The 26,214-nt window shown below is 40.0% G+C and overlaps 1 protein-coding gene and 1 long non-coding RNA gene across 6 annotated transcripts in view; both read left to right on the top strand.

The window, feature by feature from the left end:
- Positions 1-26,214, top strand: part of RAPGEF4 (Rap guanine nucleotide exchange factor 4) — a 322,973-nt gene that overhangs the window by 267,044 nt on the left and 29,715 nt on the right. For all 5 annotated transcript variants that reach the window (XM_032292934.1, XM_032292936.1, XM_032292937.1 and 2 more), the window contains 7 exons: positions 5,162-5,240; positions 18,825-18,975; positions 20,909-20,997; positions 21,718-21,748; positions 21,970-22,048; positions 23,183-23,329; positions 25,165-25,262. In XM_032292934.1, coding sequence (XP_032148825.1) covers positions 5,162-5,240; positions 18,825-18,975; positions 20,909-20,997; positions 21,718-21,748; positions 21,970-22,048; positions 23,183-23,329; positions 25,165-25,262 — 674 coding nt within the window. The remainder of the gene's footprint in view (positions 1-5,161; positions 5,241-18,824; positions 18,976-20,908; positions 20,998-21,717; positions 21,749-21,969; positions 22,049-23,182; positions 23,330-25,164; positions 25,263-26,214) is intronic.
- Positions 5,246-9,220, top strand: LOC116561162. Its single transcript, XR_004273319.1, has 2 exons — positions 5,246-5,327; positions 9,087-9,220. It is a non-coding gene; the product is annotated as an uncharacterized LOC116561162 (long non-coding RNA).

Genomic DNA, 26,214 nt, shown 5'->3' with positions numbered 1-26,214 from the left:
CTATCCTCACATAACTGGTTCTTCCACGGTTTCACCATCCTAAATATGGAGTAAGTAACCTTTCTCCAGCAAAGCTCTTATCATGTTCTTCTTGCTCAGACATCTTCAACCACTTTCCAGTACTTGGCTTTACATTTTTGTTTTTGCCCAACCTGGAGTGCAGTGGCATAATCAAAACTGCAAAAGCAGTTTTGGAAGGGAATTCTGTGTATTGATATTTGAAAAGCATCTCTGTGTAACCTGAAAGGGAACAGTCCTTCTGACTGTCCTCTTCCTTCTCCAATTGTGACTGCTCTCTAGAAATGACTCAGCCTCATTTATACATACTGTGACTTGTCTTCCCTAGGCATCTGTCTCTTAAGTTATCATTCAAATCCCACCTTCTATAGGCATCTATTGGGTTTATCATTTGCATCTTACCTATTCCCATGAAGGATTTGAAGCTGTCTACATAAAAGCTACAGCCTTGCTCCAATTGGGAGTAAGATGGTTCACTCTGCAGTTGTTGTAGAGTCTAGCTGTTCTAGAATGTAAGTAAATGCCACCGTTTGTTTTCTAGCGCTGCCCATACAAACTACCACAAAATGGGTAGCTCAAGCAACACAACTGTATTGTCTTACAGTTCCAGAGGCTAGAAGTCCTAGCTGAAGGTGATAGTTGGGTTGGTTCCTTTTGAGGGCTGTGAAGGAGAATCTGTTCCATGCCTGTCTCCTAGCCTCCTGTGGTTTGCAGGCTATCTTTGGCATCCTTTGGCTTGTAGATGCATCATCCGGATCTCTATCCTCATGTTCACATGGCATTCTCCCTGTGACTCTTCATGTAGCCTTCCCTCTATGCATGTCTGTCTCTGTGTCCAAGGTTACCCCTTTTTATAAGGATACTAGTCCTTATAAAGGATTATTGGATTAAGGCCCACATTAAGGCCCTCACCTGAACTTGACCACACCTGCAAAGACCCTGTTTCCAAAGGTAGTTATATTCTGAGATAGCAGAAGTTAGTACTTCAACATATCCTTTTGGGGGGATACAAGTCAGCACATAACATCTGCTTACAGCGAATCAGTCTTGTTACCTAGGACACAGATATTCTACGGTGAATAAAATCTCACCAGTGAACTGAGAATTCAGAGTTATAGAATTGTGTTCCACTTTTGTTACCATCTTGTATATGACTTTGAAATAGCCCACACATGCAACATGTTGTTTTTTTTTTTAAATCCTATGCTACTGCCTGTCTCTCAGAATAATGTCATGGGTTAATATTTTAAGCACATTGAGCTCCATAGAAGAGCATTTCTCACTAAAAGAAGTTCAGAGATTTACCTCAAAAACAGTTCAAAATCCATTTCCATAATTGACCTTTGCTATATGCTCAAGGTGAAGATATCATTATTATTATTATATGCCTCCTAAAGGCATTTTGCCACTGGGTTTCTTATTTTATCTCCTCATTCCATTTTCTTATTTTATACATAGATTACCTGAGGTTAGCAAATTAATTAGGGTACAGTAGTTATAATCGGCAGGATCACTGGCTCCAGGCCAATTATTCTCAGCTCAATATTTGTTGAATATCTTGTTGGGCAGACACTAAGATAGATGCTTTGGACTACCAATGTGAACAAGGAATCATCCTCCTGCCTTCAGGAAGTTTACAATCTGTTAGAAGACATAAAAGAATTTGCACATAACTTGAATATAAGGCAGAATGTGGTTAGTGTTTCAGGGGCACTGACTGGTTGAGGGATCTAGAGAAGCGTCATGAAGGCCAGGCGCGGTGGCTCCTGCCTGTAATCCCAGCACTTTGGGAGGCCGAGGTGGGCAGATCACGAGGTCAGGGATCAAGACCATCCTGGCCAACATGTTGAAACCCTGTTTCTACTAACAATACAAAAAGTAGTTGGGGTGGTGGTGCACACCTGTAGTCCCAGTATTCGGGAGGCTGAGGCAGGAGAATCGCTTGAAGCCAGGTAGCAGAGACTGCAGTAAGCCAAGATTGCGCCACTGCGCTCCAGCCTGGCAAAAGAGCAAGACTCGGTCTAAAAAAAAAAAAAAAAAAAAAAAAGAGAAGAAAAAAGAAAGAAAAGTATCATGCAAAATGTAGAGTGGCCCTGAAAATATAGAGTGGAGGAGGCTGGTAACCAGTAACTAGACATGGGGACAAAGCCTTCCACACTAAGGGACAATATTAGCTCTGACCTAGAAATAGACAGGAAAGAGTGAGTGGTCTGATCTTTGCTGGATTGTTGTATGCGTAAGCTGGAAAAGGAAGGAAAGGTTTAAGAATTGGGATATAGATCTTAGAGAGTCTTAAGTGTAAAGCCAGGTGGTTGCAGTGGCTCATGCCTGTAATCCCAGCACTTTGGGGACCACGGCGGGAGGATCACTGGAGCCCAGGAGTTTGAGACTACAGTGAGCTGTGATCATGCCACTGCACTCCAGCTTGGGCAACGACAAGAAAAAAGTAAAGTCAAGCATTGGGAAGTGGTTGACGATGTCTGAGCAAGAAGAACATGGTAAGAGCTTTACTGAAGAAAGGTTACTGCATATCTAGGCTGGAGAAGCCATTGAAGAACCAGTTATGTGAGGATAGCTTCCAAGAGCTGTATGTAACCTCAAATAAACCAAATTTCCAGGACCATGGGGCAGGAAAAATATGTCGCTGATTTTTTTCCCTCTGATTCTGGTACACTAGAGATGATGACATCTAAGGAAGGAGCTATGAGATCTTTATACTACCCATGAAGGAAGAGTATAGCCTTTCTTTCAAGTCACCTCTAAAAGAGATGGGGATTGGATTATTGCTGCAGCTTCTGCTTCTTTTGTTTAGTTTTTTGTTTTGTTTTTTGTTTTTTGGGGTTTTTTTGTTTTGTTTTTTTTTAATTAATGTTCCTTGCAGAGCAGGGCTAACCCATAGACCATGTGTCCCGAGTAGCTTGCTTATTTCTTCTTCATCAAAAAAACTGAAGCTTAGAAGTCAGGGTACTCTAAGGTTGGCATGTGGGATATAATTCTTGACCCTTCCATTTTGATGGTAGAGACTAGGCTAGCATCATAATTTAACATTGAACTTTATTCCCTTCAGGTTTTCCTGATTTTTTTTTTCTTACAAGCAATGTTTATATCTTTGGAGATAAAGAGCAAATTAGTATCTTTCTCATAAATCAAAAATACAAATGTGCCCCCCTACTAGCCTGGACACTAAATAATCATAGGGTAGGTCCAGGACATTTGTGGATATACTGGAGTGGGAGACCCTTGGCATTTATGGATTTACAATACAGTAAGAAAAGTCAGAGTTACCCTGAAACTTGCTTACATTATAAAAATGCACACTGCTGAATTTGACACTATACTCTCTTAATTTCCCAAAAATCTGTTTTCTACCTGAAACCCATTAGTTCTTAGATTTTTACTTTTAAAACCAGCATTAGTCATTGAGTGACTTGGTAAATCATTTTCTAGTAGAAAATGATTTTTTTTAATTCATTCTTAAGCAAATTTTAACTCTATAAATTAGACTTCCAGTATTCATGTTTTTGATGAACTTACATTGGCAAAGTTTGAAGCAGTGACTAAATGTTTAACCATTATTCTCATTTAAATATGAGTGATGAGTGTAATCCCAAGCTGTCATCACTCAGTGTCACCAGTCACCTTCAGTCTCATTATACTGAGAAGAAGCAGAGAAGGTGCCAGACGGAATTGCTACGTATGAGGAGAGAGCAGGAAAGCCATGCTGAGGTGGGAGCTGAGTGGTTGGCCATGTTAACTGACCACTTCTCCAGCCTTGGAGCACACAAGTCAAGTCTCTGCTTTAGCAAACTTCAAACTACTAGATACCATAGCCTCCTGGGTTCATATAAGCAAGTATTACCTCCTCTATTCTCAGAGAATATATAAAACATATCAAGATGGCACTAGATGTTAAGCTCAGGCAAGCCAAAGTCCTTTGGTATATTAAAAAAAAATGGTTTCCTGTAGCCTCTATCTGGCACCTTCTCTGAGTCTTCTCTGGCTCAGTATACATAATGTGACTGAAGACCTGGTGACACTGAGTAGTGACAGCTTGGGATTACACTCATCAGTTACATTTAAATGAGTGTAATGGTTAAACCTTTAGTCACTGACTCAGACTTCACCAATAAAAGTTCATTAAAAACATGGGCCACATTTGGCAATCTAATTTATAGCTTTCAAATGTACATATTTCTCACTATTTTCTATTTAAGATGAGCATCACAATCTCAGCCAGTGTATTTCATGTTTTCCCTGGAAATGTCCTTGGCATCTTGGGTTCCAAGTTCTGATAGGTGTAGTCCTGAGGTTTTTAGTTTTGCATTCATGAGCTTTTCCATCTAGCTAGCTAGAGTGTGTTGTCTGCAATGAAGAACCAGCATCAAATTCAATGACAAAGTAAATGAAGCTTATTTGGGGGGCCTGCCTTACTTCCCTTGCCAAACCCTGCTTCCCTTCCTACAAAATAGCTTCACATATAGGACAGTCCACCAGCTTCTATTTTGCTCACAGCCTTTATCTTGTTTTCTCTTTCTTTCTTTCCTTCCTTCCTTCTTTCATCCCTCCCTCCCTCTTTCCTTCTTTCTTTCTTTCTTTTTTCTTTTCTTCCTTCCTTCCTTCTTTCTTTTTGCTGCTTTTTCTCCCCTCACCAATTCTCTGCTCTTACCACCTCCTGATTCTGTAATTCTATTGGCTGCCTCCCCCACCACCCCACTCACCCTTCATTGCTCCTTCTGGAAATAGGAGGTGAAACAGAGATGAAAGAGAAAGAATTTTGAAAAAACAAATATGATATAGACAAAGAAATGACCTTGTGTTAGTTCTGCATGCATGGTACTGCCCATATGTGACCCTTTAAGTATACAGATTTCAAAATTTTTGGTGGCTAAAGTACCTAGTGCCATTTGTACAAGGCTATCTCTTTTTAAAGTATTATACTTTTTGTCCCTTGTCCTAAGAAACTGATTTTGATCTCAGTCTCTGTCAACACCATTATTTATATGAAGTGTTTTCGTGTAACATAAACTCATACCCCAAACCAATGTCTTAGAACCAATGGCCAAGAACAGGTGAATAGATACTCCTGCTTTCCTAAAGATTTCCACAATAACCTAATTTCCTTTTCTGTTTTTCCCCCTTCCAGATTCTGTTTTAAATGACTTTATTATGATGCACTGTGTTTTTATGCCAAATACCCAGCTTTGCCCAGCCCTGGTGGCCCAATATCCTTTTATGGTGATTGTAAGTCCCTATTCTCTTGAAGACAACCCCACCTGTCTAGGGCCGTTCTCTCATCTCATCTTCTGAAGGTAAGTCATGGCCCAGGTGGAGCTGTGCACTCCTCCCTCATCACACTGAAATGTGTTTTCCCCTGTACAGACTCTAGCTCTGCCTGGCAGAGGTTTGCTATGCCATGTTTAAGGATTTCCTCCTTGTTACCTGTATGAGGCCATTCTTTCATTGCTATAAAGAAATAACTGGCTGGGCATGGTGGCTCATGCCTGTAATCCCAGCACTTTAGGAGGCCAAGGTGGGTGGATTACCTGAGGTCAGGAGTTCAGGACCGGCCTGGACAACATGGTAAAACCTTGTCTCTACTAAAAACTACAAAAAATTAGCTGGGTATGGTGGCAGGTGCCTGTAATCCCAGCTACTCAGGAGGCTGAGGCAGGAGAATGGCTTGAATTCAAGAGGTGGAGGTTGCAGTGAGCTGAGATTGCGCCATTATACTCCAGCCTGGGTGACAAGAGCAAAACTCCATCTCAAAAAAAACAAAAGCAAAACATAAAACCTGAGTCTGGGTAATTTATAAGAAAAGAAGTTTATTGGCTTGTAGTTCCGCAGGTTGCCTAGGAAGCATCATACCAGCCTCTGCTTCTGGGGAGGCTGGGGAAACTTGTAATTGTGGCCGAAGGTGAAGAGGGAGCAGGAGTGAGGTAGGGGAGGTGCCACATACTTGTAAACGACCAGATCTCATGAGAACTTACTATCTCGAGGACTGCACCAAGACATGAGGGATCCACCCCCATGACCCAAACACCTCCTGCCAGGCCCACCTCCAACACTGAGGATTACATTTCAACATGAGACTTGGGCGGGAACAAAGATCCAAACTGTATCATTACCCATGCAGAGAAGTGTGAACCAGCTTACCACAGGAAGGTGACGCTGGCAAAAAAGTATCCATACCTGGGAGGCAGGCTAGAGAGGGTTGTGGAGAAGAAGCCGGGAGTAATAGCAGGCATAGTTCCCTAACCTCGGAGACAGATTGTGTCCCTGTCAGGCTCCCTGGCAGGATGGACTGTGTTCGGCTTGTGTTCCTCCTCAGAGCTACAGCATTAAATTGCCAACCTGCTGAGAAAATACAAGTTATCACCGTAGGGTCATTTTCTTTTCTCATTCATCCTAGACCATCCTCTCCTCTAGATACCAACATTTCTTTCTTTGTTGATACTTTTTATGATCATCTTATGGACTTAAAGACCCAACATTTGAAATTCCAGTGACGGTTCCTCTCAATAGCTTGAAGGCCATGTGTGTTTGAGACAGTTTTTCAACAGTCTTTGGAAAGGCCCAGTTGATGCTGGTATGTGGCACAGAGTGAACATTCTCAGAAAATGTGAGTGGGATAAAAGAAGTCATGAATGAGCTTCACGCTCAATTTCAGGAGCGTATGAAAGTATATGCTAAGATTTTATTTTATTTTTAGAGCAACAAAAATTTAGACCTCAAAGCACTTTAGCCCTTTTGAGCAGTTAAATATATTGAAGGAGAATGTTTTTTTTTTTCTTTAAGCAATTCAGTGAATGCTGGCATGATTTCCTCGTTCAAGATTATAATTGCCCTACCTGATTCTCATTTTCTTGTTCACTCATAATTCTATTTGAAGTAAACAATGTATGAGGACAGGAGATGTGAGTTGAAGATGCAACTCAGAGTGAGCTGCAAGAGGGAGATTTCTGTGTTTATTTGCCTGGAAACTGTCTTACCAAGTGATGATGGCTTAATGAGACTTACATGTATTATACATTTTTTCTGGCACATACTCAATTTTTCTCAATTAAAATGAACATATTCGGGATCTCTTTGTGTGCTTTTAACTCCATACCCACTAATCATTATAGACCTTTGAGATTTCCTAGAAGGAAAAATAAAATCCACCATTGAGTTTAGACTTACTTTTTTCAGCAGTTAGCAGGTCGTTAAGCCTAAGGCAAACAAAACCCAAAGACAGGTCAGGGAGTTCAGTGGGCCAACGCGGGGCATCTTGACAACTCTAAGCGCCAAATTCTGAGCTTGTCCTTTTTTTTTCAGATTCTAACTTCTTCGTTTATTAGCTTGTTCCCCTTCAAGAGGTGATTGAGAACATTCAAATCACTAACTTCTTTTCAAAATAGTGCTCTGGAGAAAAGGTTCGTTCCATGCCCAGGTAGGGAAGAGTGGGGAAAATGATATTGACAGGGAGTTAGAGGGGAAGGCAAGAAAGCAAACAGGTGTGGAAGAGCTGTGACATGAAATCTGACTTCTTTTTTTCTGTAGATGGGGGAAACCGGGATGACTGGGTATAATCTATACTACCTAGGGCCGTCAGATCCCCTCCCTCTTACCTGGCCCTGTGGGAACTTAGATTCTCTTCACTGTTCTATTTTGAATCAGCTCTCTCTGTGACAGGTGCATGCTAAGAGTATTGATCAATATTATACCACTCTATCCTGACATGATTCTGTTGGGTTAGTATTAGCTTTGTGTTACAAATGAGGGTTCTGAAATTACCCTCACCCCCCACAAAAAACAAAAACGGAGTGGCTTGCCCAGGGCAAGGAGCTGAGTCCTCCAGGTCATCCAAACCTGGAGTTTGCCTTTTATTTTCTCTTCACAACTTATTTATTTAAAAGCTTGTTTAAATTTTAATGATTCTGTATCCTTTAATTAGAGTTTAAGAACATTCTGAGACACTATATTGCATCATAAATTGCTTAACACACACCTGCAAGCAACAGGGATGTATAATGCAAACTTAAACAAGTGGTTTAACCCCTATGTTTTTAACGTGGGATATTAGGGATAGTAAAATGCTTAACCATGTTTCATTAGTCAGTTGCTTTGGTCGAGCATTTTTAAAGTACTTGACATCTGGAACTTTTCATAGCAGCCCTATGAAGAAATCAGTATTTTTACTGCCATTTTTCTAAATCGATAAACTAGAATAATGAAAAATTATGAGTTTCTCAGAGAAAGGTAATTACTAGCACAGAAAAGATTTGAGCCCTGAGCTACTGACATGTATTTCTGTTCTTAATCCACATTGTGTGTCTTCCAATTTTGATTTTACCATGGAGAAAGATAGAACTCTGCTGAACATTAATATATCAGGCCTTTTATGTGCTAATAAGAGAGACTCTCTATTGATTAGACATAGTTTGGACATGATTTGACCCGATGAATACAAGTGCTTTATAATGAGTTTGAAAATCATATTTGTTCAATTTCTATACTTTTCATCTCCAGATTCTTTAATCTTTTTTAAAATCTGCATTTAAAATTGAGTTCAGTTTTCCTTTAGTCTTTGAAAGAAAATTAAAACCACCTGCATATAACCCTATACCTCTCAGGTGTACTATTGCTAATCTTTTTGTGTGTATCCTTCTAGTCTTTTTTCTATACATATAGATATACGTTTTTAAATGTAAGAATGGGATCATACTGTAAATAATTGTGTATGCCTTTTCATTAAGCAATATTTTGTGAATATCTTTCTATGCCATTATTTTTCTAAATATAGTTAGCTTGCATCCTTAAAAATAAAACATTCTCATTGCAAAATATTTTAATTACTGGAAAAGGAGAAGAGAGCAAAGCTCATCTGGTATCTCACCACCATTAATAAATTTGTTTTTAAAATTTTAGAATTTATATATTTTTTATGTACATAAGATTTTATATAAATTAAATAATGTTACAGGTGCTTTTTGGTAATCTGCTATTTTTCACTTAATGATATGTTGTGAATATCTTTCCAAACTAATATATAGAGAGATAAAACGACATCATCTTTTTTTTTCTTCCAGATAATTTCATAAACATTTATTAACTACTGGAAATGTGTCACAGAGTACTGGTCAACAAGGGGGCAAAGATATGTAAGAAAGACACATTATTATTTTTAATGACTGTATAATATTATATGGTATTACTAGATATGGCATAATTATTTTCTAAGCCTCTTCCTGTTGGATATTTAGAATATTTAGGCATTTAGATTTTTTTTTTTAAACAAACACAATGGGGTGAATCAGCATCCTTCCAGTTAAATCTTTGCCCACGTATATGAAAATGTACTCACTTTAAATTCCTAAAAATAGGCAAAGACTATGTAGTATGTTAATGCTTCTGATGCGTATTCCCAAATTGCTCTCCTATTGTCTTAATTTTGTGCTTTATGATTAAACTCTGCCATATTCTTCTTTGTACAGCTACTGGCTGGCCTTCAGTTTAGTAAGTGATCACAACGAAGATAATACTACTTTGAATTTTAACAACTTTTTGATCCAGAGTATTTTCACATCATTTACTTTATCTTTCCAACACCAGTTCTCCAAACGTGAATCAAAAAAGTCTGGTATATTATTTATTTCATTTCACATATAGGAGAAATCAAAGTACAGAGATGTCTAATAATCACCTAAGATTCTGCATGTACTGGTAGACATTTGGAGGAGGTCCGTGTAGCACTGATGTGATAGTGGTCTGCAGTGGACATTGTGGTTGATTCGCCAACATTCATGCCTTATTACTCAATCATTCTAGCCACTCGTAGTAATTAGCTGCCCTTGCCAACAACTGGTTCTCCAACGCCAGACCCAAGCTAGACTGGGCCAGTAGAATTCAAAGAGAGGCCTCCTGGGCTTCTGGGTAAAAACCTTTTTAACATTTAGGAGGAAAAAACAGGAAGCCTGTAACCCCAATTGCCAGCAGTAGCTATCTTACAACCATGATGGGACTGAACCCCAGGATAAAGCTGAAATGAGCAGGCAGTCAGGAAAAACTGAGGTCTGTGATAACATCATTAGCACTTGACTGGTCCTGAAGCTTACTCTGCCAATAGATTTTTTTTTAAGTCAGTGAATATAGGTATTTGTTATTTAGGACAGATTCTTACTGCAGCTAAAAGAATCAAGTGATAAATGGCTTATATTTAAACTTACAGAAATTTTAAAACAGCAATAATTTTGGACAGATTTTTTTATTAGTATACTAATTTTCTTTAGCTTAGTATTCAACACAAATTTTGTGCTTTTGGCACGGAAATCATGTGTTTAGTTTCCTGAAATAAGAAGAAAAAAATCTAGAACATGGATTTGACACTAAGTTTTAGCTAAATCTACCTTTTCTGTGTTTCATCCCTGTACGGAAGCAAACGCAACAGATTCCCTTACTGAAAAATCAGGGTTCCTGTCATAAAAATATTTGTGGGCCAGGCGCAGTGGCTCATGCCTGTAATCCCAGCACTTTGGGAGGCTGAGGTGGGCAGATCACAAGGTCAAGAGATCGAGACCATCCTGGCCAACAAGGTGAAATCTTGTCTCTACTAAAAATACAAAAAAATTAGCTGGGCGTGGTGGTGCTCGGGAGGCTGAGGCAGGAGAATCACTTGAACCTGGGAGGCAGAGGTTGTAGTGCGCCAAGATCACGCCACTGCACTCCAGCCTGGCAACAAAGCTAGCCTTCGTCTCAAAAAGAAAATAAAAATAAAAAAACTTTGTGAAATTGTGAAATTTACCTGGAGATGTTCTCTGTATAAGTCAATTTGGGTTTTGTAAGTGGAACATTTATCAAAATCTGCTTTTCTTTTTGATGAAAGATTTACATAATAGCAGCAGGTTCATATTCTTTAAATGAAGCCAAGTTTTGAGGAACATTCTTTAGATTTCTAAGAAAAACTTTCAACTGAAATATGTTGAAGCCAGATTTTGTCATCATAGTCCCCATTTGATTCTCTAAAGTGTTTGATCCATATGTCACCATCAGAGCAATTTGCTTCTGCTGATATGCAACTTGAGAGTTTGTTTCCAATAAAGAAGATTTTGTTTGGTAATGTTATGAACATGATATGCTCCCTGGGAAAAAATGACTGTCTTATCAGATATGCTACAAAATATTCATATACGTGTTCTCAGCCTCATATCAACACCATGTACTCTTTTATCCTGTTTTTTACAACAGGGAAAGTGAGTTTGAGCAACTAAATAATTTTCCTCAAGTGACATAGCTAGTAAGTGTTAGAACAAGATTTGAACTCAAGCAGTGTATTGCATTAGGGCACGTGCTAACCGCTGTGCAATGAGTACAAGCCCTTAGCTTTAGACTTAGAAGGAGAATAATCAAGAGGTTGAGACTTCTAAAAACATGGAGAATTCTGAAAATCAGTGTGAAAAATATTCTGAGCAAGGAAATGAGAGATATGTTAAGAAATTGATGGTACAGAAGTTGGTCCTGTGAGCCCAAAGTTAATAAGTACACACAAACAAAGGAGCAGCCTGTGTGGATAGGAGTAGCATCACAGACTTAAAACCAGAAATGCCAGGTCTTATGAAAAATTCTACAACTCTACATTGAAAATATTTTAAATGACTTCCAGAGGAGAATCAGTAATAACATTGATGGCTAAGATTTACTGAGTACTTAATATGTTTTAGATCCATGTTTTACCTATTTTATCTCATTTCATCCTTAACAGCAATCCTCTGAATTTTACTGATGAGGAAACCGAGGCTCTAAATAGTCAATTAACTTACAAAAGATGATACAGTTTTTATGTAAGTGGGGAAGCCAGGATGGGACCTAAGTAGTGTAATTTCAGAACTTGCATTTTATGAACATACCATATGAAGAAAGAAATAGACCCAGTGGTCAGAATGTCAAGCTGCTCCACAAAGACAAGAAGCCCAGATTATAGTAAAAAAAAGCCAAAGCTCTGAAGTAAAAAGACCTGTGTTTAAGACCTGTGTCCTATAAGCTATATTACTCAGAAATTATGCTTAACCTCTCCAAGTGCCTTCTGTAAAATAGGGGTAATTATATGATGTGGTCTGGGGCTCTATGTCTTCACCCAAATCTCATCTTGAATTGTAATGCTAATTGTTGGGGGTGGGACTATGTGGGAGGTGATTAGATCATGGGGGGTGGACCCCCCCATACTGTTCTTATGATAGTGAGTGAGTTCTCATAGGATCTGATGGTTTTATAAGGGGCATTTCCCACCTTCACTGGACACTTCTTCTTGGCACCATGTGAAGAAGGACATGACTGCTTCCCTTTCCACCATGATTGTAAGTTTCCTGAGGCCTCTCCAGCCCTGCAAAACTGTGAGTCAATTAACCTCTTTCCTTTGTAAATTACCTAGTCTTGAGCAGTTCTTTACAACAGCGTGAGAATGGACTAATACATTATACTTGCCCTACCCACTTTACCAGGTCATTGTGAAAATCAAATGAGGTTATGTGTGTGAAGATACATTATAAACCTTAAAGCCCCATATAAATGTTGCTATTGTTATTATACCATCAGGAAAGGAATATGGCATATTATAAAGAATATACAAAAGCTTTGTCTTGTCAGTGGGCAGATGACCCCCAAAGTTTGTTTTCAGCTGCAAGCAGAGATCTTGTATGCAAAGCAGGGTTTTAAAAAACAACAACATTTAAGAGTATCAGTTTGAATGTTGTTAAGTGTTTTATAAATAGCTGCATAATTAGCATGTACTTACTGCAAAAAGTATACATAATATTTTATTCCCTGTTGTAGGCTGTAATGAATCTGCTGCCTCTACATCCTGGGAGGTTTTCACTTACTTTCCCCATGATAATTTTAATACATGGAACCATTATTAGCTGAATTAAAAATAAGTAAATGAGCGGAAAAAAAAAAAAGTACAGAAAAATTACAGGTGCCTGTGGTGAGTAAGATAATAACTAGGTAAAAATATATGAAATAATTACAGTGTTTGAACGGCAGAACCGGCATGAGGAAAATGACTCAATGGAATATTAAGCCTGCTGTTGGTAGGGTAGAAAAACTGTAGCCTACACTGTGACCTTCACCTCTTCTGATTCTCAGCCCTAAAACCTCACTGAAAACAGATCCAATCTGCTCTCAGTCACATGTATGCAATGCTGAAGGAGGTGGTTCAGTTCAGTGAAGATTTAGTCACTCTGAAAGTTTGTCATCCTGTAGATTGAATACCCAATAACGGAAAGATTATATTTAAAAGATGTACCAGATGTTTTAGAATTAAATTCTTTATGAACTTAATTTAGAATGTACCTCTGATCTGTATTTGACATCTTGACAAAATGGTATTCCAGGTAATTTAGATAAAGTCTCTTAAATAGCTGTGATATTTTTAAAGGTTTTTTTTTTTTTTTTTTAAGAAAAGCGCATTAGATAATATGGCATTCCAAACAGTATGATTAAATTGTTTGTAATCAGTCGATCAACAAACGTTGAAGGTTTTTGTGTGCCCGGTCCTTAGCTAGAAAGTGCAGAGATTCACAGTGAGTTTACGACATGGTTCCTGCTGCTAAGGATTCTGATTTAATATTCCCAGATGGTGAGAGATACTTTATAACAGGTTAAGTATTCATAATCTGAAAATCCAAAATGCTCCAAAATTTGAAATTTTTTGAGTTCTAACATGATGCTCAAAGGAAACGCTCACTGAAGCATTCTGAATTCCAGATTTTCAGATTAGGTCTGCTGAACCAGTAGATACGATGCAAAGATTCCAAAATCCAAAAAAGTCTGAAATCCAAAAACACTTCTGGTCCCATGCCTTTGGGAAAAGAGATACTCAACTGTGTAAGCGAAAACTCAAGTTCAAATTTTAATGATCAGATTTAACAATGTCTGCTCAGCATTGAGCCACTGCTTTCCTAATTGACAGACACTAAACTATAGCAGAGGGGTATCCCGTTCAGGCATTAACAATGTCTGTGCCTCTCTATCAGATTATGAAGGCTGCAGCAGCTAACTCTTGATGTTGTGCATGTGCTTTGTTCTGAGGATTTGGGGGATCAATTTATACATCTCAGATGGATTTTCCTGTTTCCCAACAAACTTCGAAATCATCTGACTGCTGTATAATCTATGTTTGAGTAACGAAAGTAATTTTAATATCAGACAAAACACAATAACACAGACAGGTAAAAGAGTACTGAGAAAGAAAATAAGAGACCTGAGTTCTAGTTCCAGGAATTTCTTTGATAAATTTGGAAAAATCACTTAAACTCATTCTGCCCCAGTTTCCTTACCTCTAAGGTAATGGAATTGAAGGAACTGTAATCAAAGAGCTCTTGAAACAGAGAAGCTGTGATTCCATGACTTATCTGAAATCAATGCAAATGTGTCAGTGGTACATTTGGCCTCAATCTATATGGCTTTTCCTTAATGGTGTTTAAAATACCAATTCAGTAGATAATTTTAGATTGTCTTACAGACTTTTAAAAAACTAGAACTTTGTGAGATATAGGAACCATGTTGTCTCTCTGCATCTCTTTCCCGGTGAGCTCAGGCACCCATATTGCCTCTTTCCTGGCCCAACTGTCATGATATCATGAGTCACAGCCTTATTCAGTAAAAGCGCTTCTTAATCATGCATTATTCCAATTTTAGCAGAGAAGGCTTCTTCGACCTTCCTGATGTGTCTGAATTTATGAACATGCTGTCTTTAAAATGTTACTCTTTTTAGATTGCACTTTTGACATCGTATTGAGACGGGGAAACTAGTAGGATATTCTTTATTCTTTAGCTGCTACCTGAAGGGAATATAGTTTTTCCCCCTTCCTACCTTTTTTGTAGGAGTTAAATAAAATCTAAAAATCACACAAACCTTCTAAAAGCCTGGGGGGATTGGTATGGGAATGAATACAAACCTCAGAACCTCATCTGTAACCATTTCCGGTATAATCAATTGTATATAAAGTTACCTCTGTGTCTCTTAAGAACCTGATCCAACAGACATTTCAGAAAGGGAACCATATGTTGCCTCTGGAAGAGCAGAATCCTTGAGCAATGCCTGGATTCAGCTATGAAAGCAGCATTACCCCTACCCTTACTTTAGCAAATAAACATCCATGAGGGGACATATGAGACTTCGTGACATAAGTCAGTGCTTCCTTTTATTTTTCCAGAGGTAAAAATACTTAACTTTCATGAGAAAAGGGAAAAAGCCTTTCCCAGTCCCTCCGGATTTGGTCAGTTCTGTCTCCCTAGAGGCTGTGGGGCTCTTCATCAAAGACAAGGGGTGCTCAGCCCTGGTTACTAAACATGCTGAATCAGCTGCGGGAACCTTGGAACATCAGCCCACACACACGCACAAAAGGAATCTCTTTCCCATTCGGAGCTTTGCTTTCCAGATGCTTTTATTCTTAATAATTTCATGAACTCAAGCACTAAGGTCTGGTTGCTATAGCCGCTAGTTAGGATGGTGGAGGTGGGAATAGTGGAAAGAGCCCTGTCTGAATTTGCAAGCCCCGCCATTATTCACTCAACAATCTTGGCCAGATCTCTTCTCTCTGAACCTCCATTTCCTCACTGGTAAATATTTTCTCTTCAGGTTTGTAGAAAGCATTATTTGATAGCATAAGAATATTGAGCTTATTTTATGAATTGTAAAGCTCTATACACGTTATCATATTAATCCTCCCAACAACGTAATTTATCCTTTATTGTGGACAAAAGACAGATTTCCCCAGCAGGAAAGAGAACAAGACAAATCTTAGTCCTGACCCATAGAGACAATATAGACTCTACTATCCTGTCCCATGGCCCTATATGCTAATGTCATTCTATCCAACACACAAGTATTTGCATTTCTTCCTGAGTCCAAGTCAAGATAACTGGAAAGTTAGTATTATATCCACATGATACCAGCTTGATGTGTCAAACCATTTCAGCCTCATACAGTAAGAAAGAATCTCTCTCTCTCTCCTCTCTCTTCTCTCTCTCCCCAGCCCTCCTTTCTCTCTTACACATGTGGATACCTCCTTTTCAATATGTTGTCCAGTGCAGTATTTTAAATGAATAGGACAGTGCCCATTGTATCACCAGAATCTAGCATGGTGCTTTACTCAAAGTAGTCTCTTAATTAATAATTGGTGAATCAATTGGATCAATTTCACTAGTTTCTTTGCCTAAGTACTTGTAAAGCACTTTGATGTATTTTCTCTGAAAAGCGTATTAATTTGTTTGAAAATATATTTACCTCCTAAAAGCCATGTTAGCTCATTAATTGTCCTATCTTGGGGTTTTCTAAATTTAGGCTAAGAGTTCACAATTCTATTAATACCAGCTCAATAGAAGCTTCCCTTTCCTCTCTACGCTGTTTCCATCTTTGAATGAAATATTTTTAAGGTCATAGTTTATAGAGTAACTTAGGCACAGCGTGACATTCTTTTAAATTGGCATGATCTGAGAGATAATTAAATTTGCTTGTTTTTCCCAGTATAAGGCCATCAGAAAGATTGTCTTAAACAGGCACTATCACTTAGACCTAGAAGAGGGGCTAGAGGGAAGAAGCCTCAAGTGCCCGGTGAGGAAGATGCATAGTCCACAGTGGCATCAGGATATTTGGGACAGCTGTCTAGGGAGCAGGCCCAGCCTAGTGGTAGCTTTGACACATACCGTACTCAGAATTCAGGATCTCCACTGACTCTTACATTTATTGGGGTTGGCCTTCCTCAGCCCACACCCCTACTCTCCACCTTGACCATTCTTACTTTCTCCATTTGGCTCCTTCACCATGGAAATGAAAAAGATAGCATCTACCAAAGCCTGGTGTCAACCAAGTTTCTACACAAACACAAGTTACTGTAAAACTAAACCAAAGACAGCACAATGGCAAAGGCAGCATTGCATTTTCATTACGTCAGTTTGCGATACCTACCTGATTCTTTGCCTTAGCGTTATTAAATGTGGCAGCTGAAAGAGAATTTGGAAATGATTTCTTCTCATCTCTTCATTTCATGGGTGAGTAAATGAAAGTCTACAGTGGCTAAGTGACTTTCACAAAATCCCATAGCTAAGTGGTGGCAGCAAGAGGACCTGACCCAGATCCTCTCACTCTTGGTAGAACCAGTACATATTTTTCAGTCAGTCAAGGCTTTCTTATTTGGTACCTACCATGTGGTGACAATGCTCCTACGTACCATTAAAAAATGGTCATAAAATATAACGTCCAGCATTACAACTCGTTGGAAAGAAAAACTCAGTTATAAATGCATGCAAGCAAGAGACCAAAGAGTTAATAAGAAAAGAAATAATTTTCACATCAAGTGATCTTTCTTCCTTTTCTTATTGTAAGCTGAGAGAGAATTGTAGCAATACAGGTTGAGCAATTTTCTTTTTTATGAATCTTGTGCTCAATTTATGAAAGCCATTTTGTAACCCATTTACATGCAGTAAACCTTTGCTTTAAGGTTCTGTCATTTACCTTGATCATGATTATTTATAGTTCTTTTGGAAAAGGCCCTTTACTGGTTTAGCTCTCAAGCCCAGCACTGCCACAGCCGGTTTTCTACAATGTCTTTCAAGGCAGGGTAGGAAGCTAAGACAGGGCCAGTCTTGTAGCTCGCTGTGAGGAATGGGGGTGTTGGGTAATGGGAAGAACGCTAGTTGGGATCAGGAGTCTTGAATTCGAAACTTCTGTACTCTCACTATGTAATCCTAGCCATTTCTCCTTCTTTAGTTTCAGTTTGTTCACTTCTAGGAACAGAGTGACATTTTCTTCACAAAGCTATAAAGTAGAGTTTAACTGAGGTACTTTGTGTGCAAGTTATATTGTAAGTTATGTAGAGTAAGTTGTTTTATGAATTGATTATAATATGAATGATAAATCACTGAAAAAAGGAAGGGTATGCATAATCTAAAATAGTTCTTGATTATCTACGATGTTGTCCCTCCTCAGTACATACAAGAATGGACCAGGGACCTTTACTCTTGGCACATAGGAGACCCTCAATCAGTACTTGTTACATTAACGAATAAATAATACGGGTTCTGGGTGAAAGCCAGTATGCTAGGTGTGGTATGGAGTACAGGACAAATGATCATCATTCCAAGCCTCAAGGGGCTTACAATTAAGATGGTAGCCATAATGTGCAAAGAGCCAATAAGGTAAGCTGTGGTTCTACACAAGAGAAGAAGGTATGGGGTAGAAAGCGTGTCTGAGGCCCTCACCAGAGAACTGGTATAGCAGGAGCCTTTCCTCTTCCTACCTCTGGGTGGGTTTATCTATTCCTAGCCTTGCTTGCCAACCCATGCACTCTTTGTACCAGCCATGGTCCCAGCAGGGGATGCCCACTTGGAAGGGTTTCACTGAAATGCATATAACAAAGGAGATTACAGAGATTCGGGCAGCATTTTGGAAATGAACAACAGGTGGAAACGTACCCAGAGAGAAGCAACAGGTGGAAACATTACCACCCAGGATGGCAAAGAGCAAGGCAGAGGCTGGCAGAGAATGACAGATGGAGCTAGACATAAGAATCCTTGTCCACACCAAGTCGAGGAGGAGTCTGAAAGTCTAATCCCTTGGGCAGCTACAGGTCAGAGTCAGCAGGAGTTAACAAGGAATTGCATGCATTTGGCACAGACACTATATGTGGGTTTCTTCATGAGGGCCTAAGGGAGGAATTCCATCAGTCTAAAAGGCTGGCTTTCTGAAGGTGGGACCTGTCACTCTTTACCTTTGAAAGTAGCATGTGAAATGAGTGTGAAATGGCTCAATTTCTTCCTTGACTCCTCGGCACTTACCACGCACAGCCTTCCCAAGGTACAGAACAGGAGAAAATGGATTATGCCCTCAACAATAAGAGGCGAGTCATCCGCCTGGTTCTACAGTGGGCTGCCATGTATGGAGACCTCCTCCAAGAGGATGACGTGTCTATGGCGTTCCTGGAGGTAGGCAGGGGTCATCCCTCTACCACCGTTGTCCTACAATACAGGCACCTACCCATAGGCTCAGCAGCTTCCCTGGAGAGACTGTAATTGCAAATGCTAGACTCTGTGAACACATTCATTCATCAGAAAGGAACTGCAGAAAAAGTAAAGAAAAAATTCACGCATTATCCTGCCATCCTGACTCAAAAATGGGTAGCATTTCCATGCATTTTCACCTCATCTCTTTTTCTTTATGTTTTATGTTATAGTCATGTAGCACCGTCATTCTGCAGGCTGCTTTTTCCATTTAATTTGATGTAAGGATTTTTCTGTCAGTACAGTCCTTATAATAAAAATTTCTCTACATCTCCTGAAGTAATCAAAAAAATGTCTAATGACCATTGAGTAGCCGTGTCACAGGTGTATTTATGTGTTCCCGTATTGTTGAGCGTTTACATCATTTCCAGCTTTCACCTTCCTAGAATAGTCGTGTGGTAAAAAGTCTTGTGCAAGTGAGTCTGTCCTTGGGTACCTTCCTAGAAGTGGGATTACTAGATCAAATGATAGATATTTTTGAGTGGAGTGGAGCACATCGTTTTATTTAGGAATTGCGAGAACCAGAAATGGTAGGCTGTGAAAGTGGTTCATAAACACTGCTGTATGCTGCACTTCCCCGTTCCTTCCTGCAGCTCTAGCCCCAAATTACAGCTCTGATCCTGACATTTAAGCTCAATTACTCACTCTCGCCTCCAAAATTTGGATGAAGACCTTACTTCTGTGCAGGCAAAAGGCAATGTTACTTCCGTTTCAAAATTTTTCAGTCTGTGTGTTCTAAAATTCTAAATGATCCAAAAGAAACATACACCCTCTCTCCTTTTTATTCATATGATTTCACAGGCAGAGGGGCGAGGCAGTGAGGAAAGATGGACCATGGACCTTCTTCCCTCCAAGCTGAAGAATGAAGTATTTTGAAAATGCTAGAAATGGCGGTAGCTTGGGGTCGTCATACATTGACTCATGGCCTCTACCCATTGAGTACAGGACCGTTTTGCAGATGAACTAAAGTGGTGTTGAAGCTGGCACTGCCATGGTTCTCACCTTCTGCTGCAGAAGCCACTGCTCCTGAGCAGAGTGGGCAGCAGGGTCAGGACAGTTCCCAGAAGGACAGCAGAGAGCCCTGAGTTGGTGGCACAAACTCTGCATAAATTCACTGCAGTGCTGAAGACCATGCTGCGCCTACCACCAACCATGACCCAGAATGAGCAGCACATAGTAAAGAAACAATGAGTACCAAAATAAAGTGAAAACGAACATTAAAATGATCCAAAAGAAACATACGCCCTCTCTCCTTTTTATTCATATCATTTCACAGGCAGAGGGGCGAGGCAGTGAGGAAAGATGGACCATGAGCTTCCCTCCAAGCTGAGGAATGAAGTATTTTGAAAATGCTAGAAATGGCGGTAGCTTGGCATTAAACAATGCGTACCAGTGAAAATGAACATTAAAATTCCCCTAAAAAAAAAATGAAGTAAAAAAAGTGCTATTTTGTGGACTTCAAGATGACCCATTTCAAAACATTGCCTTTCATGTAAATATCATATAAACAATTCACCTGCAATTTATTTTGAATTGAATTTGTATTGTTGTAAAATAGATATATAAATTTTCTCACTGTAACCATTTTTAAGTGAATAATTCAGTGGCTTTCATTTCATTTCTGATATCTGTGCAGCCATCAATTGCCACTATCTATTTCCAAAACTTTTTCTCATGGCCAACTTTGAACTTGGACATAGTGTAACATTTCCTTCTTTGTTCTTCCTCCAGTCCGTGGCTCCATGGTCTGGAGATGCCGTTGAAGCAGGTGACACAGGGACACATCTTTAGTGTTCTTTACAGAATAGTGTGCCTTTTGCAGTTCTTGTTAAAAGCCTGTGACTTTTGCCAATTACAGGAGTTTTATGTATCTGTATCAGATGATGCCCGGATGATTGCTGCCCTCAAGGAGCAACTGCCAGAGTTGGAGAGGATTGTCAAGCAAATGTAAGGAAGGGCTTGGCTTTGGGGGTATGCTCTCATCAAGTAAGTCCCAAAGAGTCCTTTGCCCACAAGAAAGGTTAAAGCTGGACTTTCCATAGCCATGGCCTGTCTGATTTCAGCAGACTGGGCCAAGGGCATAGGTGGTGCAGTAAGGCCAGAAGGACTGAGATTCTGTTCATTCTGTGCTGGAGGCCTGCCAAGAGAAAGCCTGGGAAAGAAAAAATCTCCTGTGTGGAGTCCAACTCCATAAACGTGGGTCCCTTAGGTTCAAGGCAGTGAATCCAGTAATAAAATGGCCAGTGGCATTTAAAGAAAGTTTGAGGGCAATTATTCATATGGAAAATTCACTATCTGCTGCCAAAGCTGTTGATGGTGAATATTTGTGTCCTCTCAATGAACCAGAAGGTTTTCACATGCTATTACTTGAACTGTAGATTAAACGCAGTACTAGAGAGCGAATGTGCTGCTAGATAGACTGAAAGCTAGAAATCCTGGCTTTGAACATCAGTTCTGCCGGGAATCTGCCTGTGACAAGAGCTCATATCTTTGCTGTCTACCTTTCTGCTTTGGTCTCTGACTATTAAAATGAGGAAGCTCATATTGCCTCCTGAAAGGGTTCTGTGATTGTGATTTCATTTTCTAACATAAGATTAGTTATATACAAATAAGGCAATTTAGTAATAGCAATGGTATTAAATAATGTGCTTTCTCTACTTCTCGTAGCTCAGAAGATGCAAAGGCACCACAAAAGAAGGTAAGAGACATGAGCCTGGGTTCTCTGTCTGTGCCCTGTAGAATTACAATTCCCCAGAAATATTATATTGCAGTATACATAAAAGTGATTTATTTTTTGTGAACACGAAATCTGTTGTCTTCATTTCTTGACTCTGCTTGCTTCTCAGATGCGTCTCCTCTGAGTTGCTAGTGTGCATTGGTCACTCTCCCTTATGGCACTTGCTGTGGTTGTTTTTACAGCACAAGGTTCTTTTGCAACAGTTCAATACGGGTGATGAGAGAGCCCAGAAGCGCCAGCCTATCCGCGGCTCTGATGAAGGTGAGAACTCTCTTCCAACTAACTCGTAGTTGTGTAGATTATTTAGAGTCAGGATAATAGGAAACATCACCTTGAACCCACAGAATAGCTTCTTTTGGAGGTGCCCTGTTGCCCTCCAGGTGGTTTGCTTGGAGGTGCCCTTTGGTGGCACAATTATTTCTGTCCTTGAACTCTTGTGCCTGGAGCCAAGATGCCTAGCTACCCTTCCCTGATGCAGCCTCTCCCCGACTAACCCCTTTTTTTTGGAGGAAATGAAGATGATCTCAGGGCCTGGTTATCAGAATTGCCCACCCTCAGAAGAGCTGGTGCGAAGGTAGTTGGCACCTGGTGGGTGCCTAGGAGACAGCGGACCACCAGCATCCCGCCCAGGGACAATGCTGTGGCCCTGAGCACAGCCCTGAGCAGGGAGGCTTTACATCAGGAAGATGAAGATGTTGGCTTTTGTTTGGTTAAGATTCTCCAAAGGATGACAATCAAAAATAGTCACAATAATAGTGACAAACATTTCATTTAAAGCTATAAATGAATCTTGTATCTAGGACTGCCTTTAAAGCCAGGAATTATAATAACGGGAATTGCTCCCAGGACTTTTGTGTTCAGAGTTGAGCCTCTGGGTGCCATATCCGCATCTGCTGATCTAGGTCTGCTGAGCTAAATGGCATCTGAGCTTACGCGGCCTGGCCCGAAAGCACACAAGTCACTGAAGCAAGTAAGCAGGAGTGTCAGCATGTGCTGATGCCCACGCAGAAGCCCTCCTGTGTGCAGAGATGTGAATGGTGGCTCCCCACTGTCACACAGGGTAGCAGTGATCTATGAATTGCCTGCAGATCAGACCCTGAACATCAGCCTGAAGATACTCTTCATTTTTTCCCATGACTTATTTGTGGGGTTTTCACCAATATCTCTTGTTCTTTTCATTGGACTTGGCAACCATGTATGTACCTATTCTTAGATCAATGCTAAAGTAAGCAGTTTAGAAAAGGCAGGCATAGGGGTAAATGCATATGAATAAATACAGTTGTAAAAATGGCAAAATGATGCAAATTAGAGAGGATGCCTAAACATTTTTCATAAGTATGGTTTCATTGAAAACTCTTAAGTCTGATTTACTATGTTGTTACTGCCTTTGCATAGTTCTGTTTAAGGTCTATTGCATGGACCACACCTACACAACAATTCGAGTGCCGGTGGCCGCTTCGGTGAAGGAAGTCATCAGCGCAGTTGCTGACAAGCTGGGCTCCGGGGAAGGCCTGATCGTAGTCAAGATGAGTTCTGGGGGAGGTAACAGCCTTAATTCGTATTTTAGGCTTCTGTAAAAGTGGGCATTCCATCCAAGCAGAAACCGTGCAAGGAATTAGCATGGTCATGTGGGGCTCACCCAGAGGGTGAACTGGTGCTTATGTATGCTCCCACAAATAACAGAAACAGTATGGTCAGAAGTGGGCTGGGTGTCTAATGTCCCCTATCATCTACGTACCCACTCTAAAGCAGAAAAGTAACTAGAACTGATGACTCCCGTGTAGATGCTGGCCTGGAGTTCTTTCAGTTTAAACTCTATTCAAAAAAGTTTAAGGCCTTGAAGCCCTGAGAAATACGGACCCCAGGAGGAAGTCTAGCGGGACAAGCTCAAGGCCATGGGTTTCTGTAAGTCCAAAGGTGGAGGTGGTCAGAAGCTAGTTCTTTGAGGCCGATGATGGTTTTCCTCCTTACCAGTAGAGAGGCTAGGAGGCCAACTCAAATGAAATGAGGAATATTTTTCCCCCACAGGATTACAGTTCCTTTCACTATCCTTGATTATGTGATGCATTCCTGAAATGTCATTTATTCATTCATCACATACTTACTGGCCACAATGTGGCTGTGAAGGAAAGAATGAGTTAGACACAGCTCACATCCCCAAGTTGCTCCCAGGCCAGGGAGGAGGTAGATGGTAAGTTAACACAATTACAGTCCATGCTGGCAAAAATTTTAGGAATGACTACATGTTGTAGTAAGAGACTAGAGGGAACAGCAGTGAGGTTCATTTCTCCGGTCATGATTTGATAGCCATTTGGGGGAATCCTTCAGGAACGGTTGAGCCATTTCTGCCATGTTTTAAGGTGAATGATTCCATTGATGGAGGATTTTTTAAATGCATGTTGGATTTTAAGATCTCCCTTTCATTTCTGCCCCAGTTGCACAAGGCCAAGGACATCTGCCCTCACTGACACCTTGTCACCTTCCCATAGGTATCCCAGGTCCCACCACACTTTCTTTAGTTTTTTACCCAAATGTCAGTGCCTCACTGAAGCTCCCTCCTTCGTTTCCTTCATTCCCTTTCTAAAATGTTAACCTCTTCCCCTTAAACATGCTTCCTAGCCCCCAGCCCTGCGATATGCTTTTCTTCTTGTCTTCTCACCCTCTCTAATCTATTTATCTTCTTTATTCTTGGTGTCTCCCACTATGATATAATGTTTTTTGGAGTGGGATTTTTTTTTTTTTCATATTGTTTCCTCCTGTCTTCCCAGTACCTGGAGCAGTTTCTGGCATGCAGTAAATACAAAATAAATATTTATTAAATGAGCTCATTTTTAAATTTTTTTTAATTTTTAATCTTTTTTGATGTGCTCTCATCTGAAAACTAATTTTTTAATGTGAGAGGAGCCTTCCTCTAGTTAATGCTATTGCCCTCCAAATTAGGGACTAAGTGAAAAAAATAGTAAATTTTGCATCTAAAATCATGTGACATCTCAGAAACCTCCTAAGTTTTTAAAAAGTGATCTTTCTATGTCCAAAGTCCTGGGCATGATTACCATCTAGAAATGTGATTTGTGAGATAAATAGCAATTATGGGTTTTCTATACACAGTAATTATGGCTGCAGCACAGAACTGGGTGAATTGACCCTCTGGCATCTGTGTTCCTGCTTTGTGGTCATTTCTGATGGCATCCTGAGTGGCGCAGGGCTGCACAAATGCTGTCTTTTTCATTCTGTGGATCCCTTCAGTACTCTATTTTCTGCAGTCGCTCTGCGTGTTCCGGTAATTCACCAAGCTGGCAATTTGTTGGTGTGATTAGGGCAGTGCAGCAAATCTCAGATGTATTTAATAGGCAATCTCATGCTTTTTATGTTCACAGAAAAGGTGGTGCTCAAACCTAATGATGTTTCAGTATTTACGACGCTCACCATTAATGGACGCCTGTTTGCTTGCCCGCGAGAGCAATTCGACTCACTGGTAGGTGTGGATGGCCTGCTCAGAGCAGCACTACAATCAGAAAAACTTGTCTGGAGTCTAATTTTGCAGTCATATTGAACCCAGTGGCTAAAAAGTCTTGAATGCTACTTAGCTTTTTCTTCTGCTGGGGTCTATTAGGTAAGCCTCAGGTGTTCATTTGAGATGCTTGGGGCTTTTGATTTTCTTTTATGGAGATTAGCCAAGTAGCACCACTATTAGGGCATAATTCAGCTTTTAGAACTCTTTGTTGTAACTCACCTCATTGGTGTGTCCCAATTTAATTTAATTGGTGTGTCCCAATTTAAATATTATTAAGCTTAAAATTTTTAATTAAATATTAATGTTAAGAATCTGAATACACACACCAGGATGGAAATAATTTTTCTAAAGCAAGATATTACTATTTATCAGGTTCCGTTGCATTCTGGCAAAACCACCATCTGGTCCAAGAGAAATGTTGTTCCCTGAAAGCACTTTCTCTACCTTATGCAGAAAATGCCAGAGGCCAGAACCCTTCCCTAAGTCTCCGAAACCACTTGTTACCCAGCATACAGACAGATCTGTCTGTGAAAACAGGACTAATCGGCCCACACTAATAACCGAGTAGCCTACTCTCTTTTAAGCAGGCAGTAGCGTCCATTTCTATTCATCCAACCAAAATTAGGTATGGAGGTAAATAGCTAGTAACATATCTTAGAAAGCCTAGAAGGCCAACTTAGACGGTAGAGAAACTGTTCTTTTTCAATCTTTGGATACACAGGGCTTCTCCTTTAAGAAAGGCGCAAGACAAGTGCTAGAGGTAAACTGCAGCCAATTTTGGGGAGAAGTTTCCATAAGGGATGCGTGAGTAGGTTACAAGTTTAATCAGACCAGTTCTTATAGGTATCAAGATTCTCCTCCCTGGACTTTTTAGAGGTTGTTTTGGCCTCATCATAATCCTGATTTTCCTGCT

Source organism: Sapajus apella, unplaced genomic scaffold (assembly GCF_009761245.1).
Source record: "Sapajus apella isolate SASKATOON/1434 unplaced genomic scaffold, GSC_monkey_1.0 scaffold28, whole genome shotgun sequence".
Taxonomy (NCBI): domain Eukaryota; kingdom Metazoa; phylum Chordata; class Mammalia; order Primates; family Cebidae; genus Sapajus; species Sapajus apella.
This window is presented reverse-complemented; position numbering and strand designations above follow the sequence as displayed.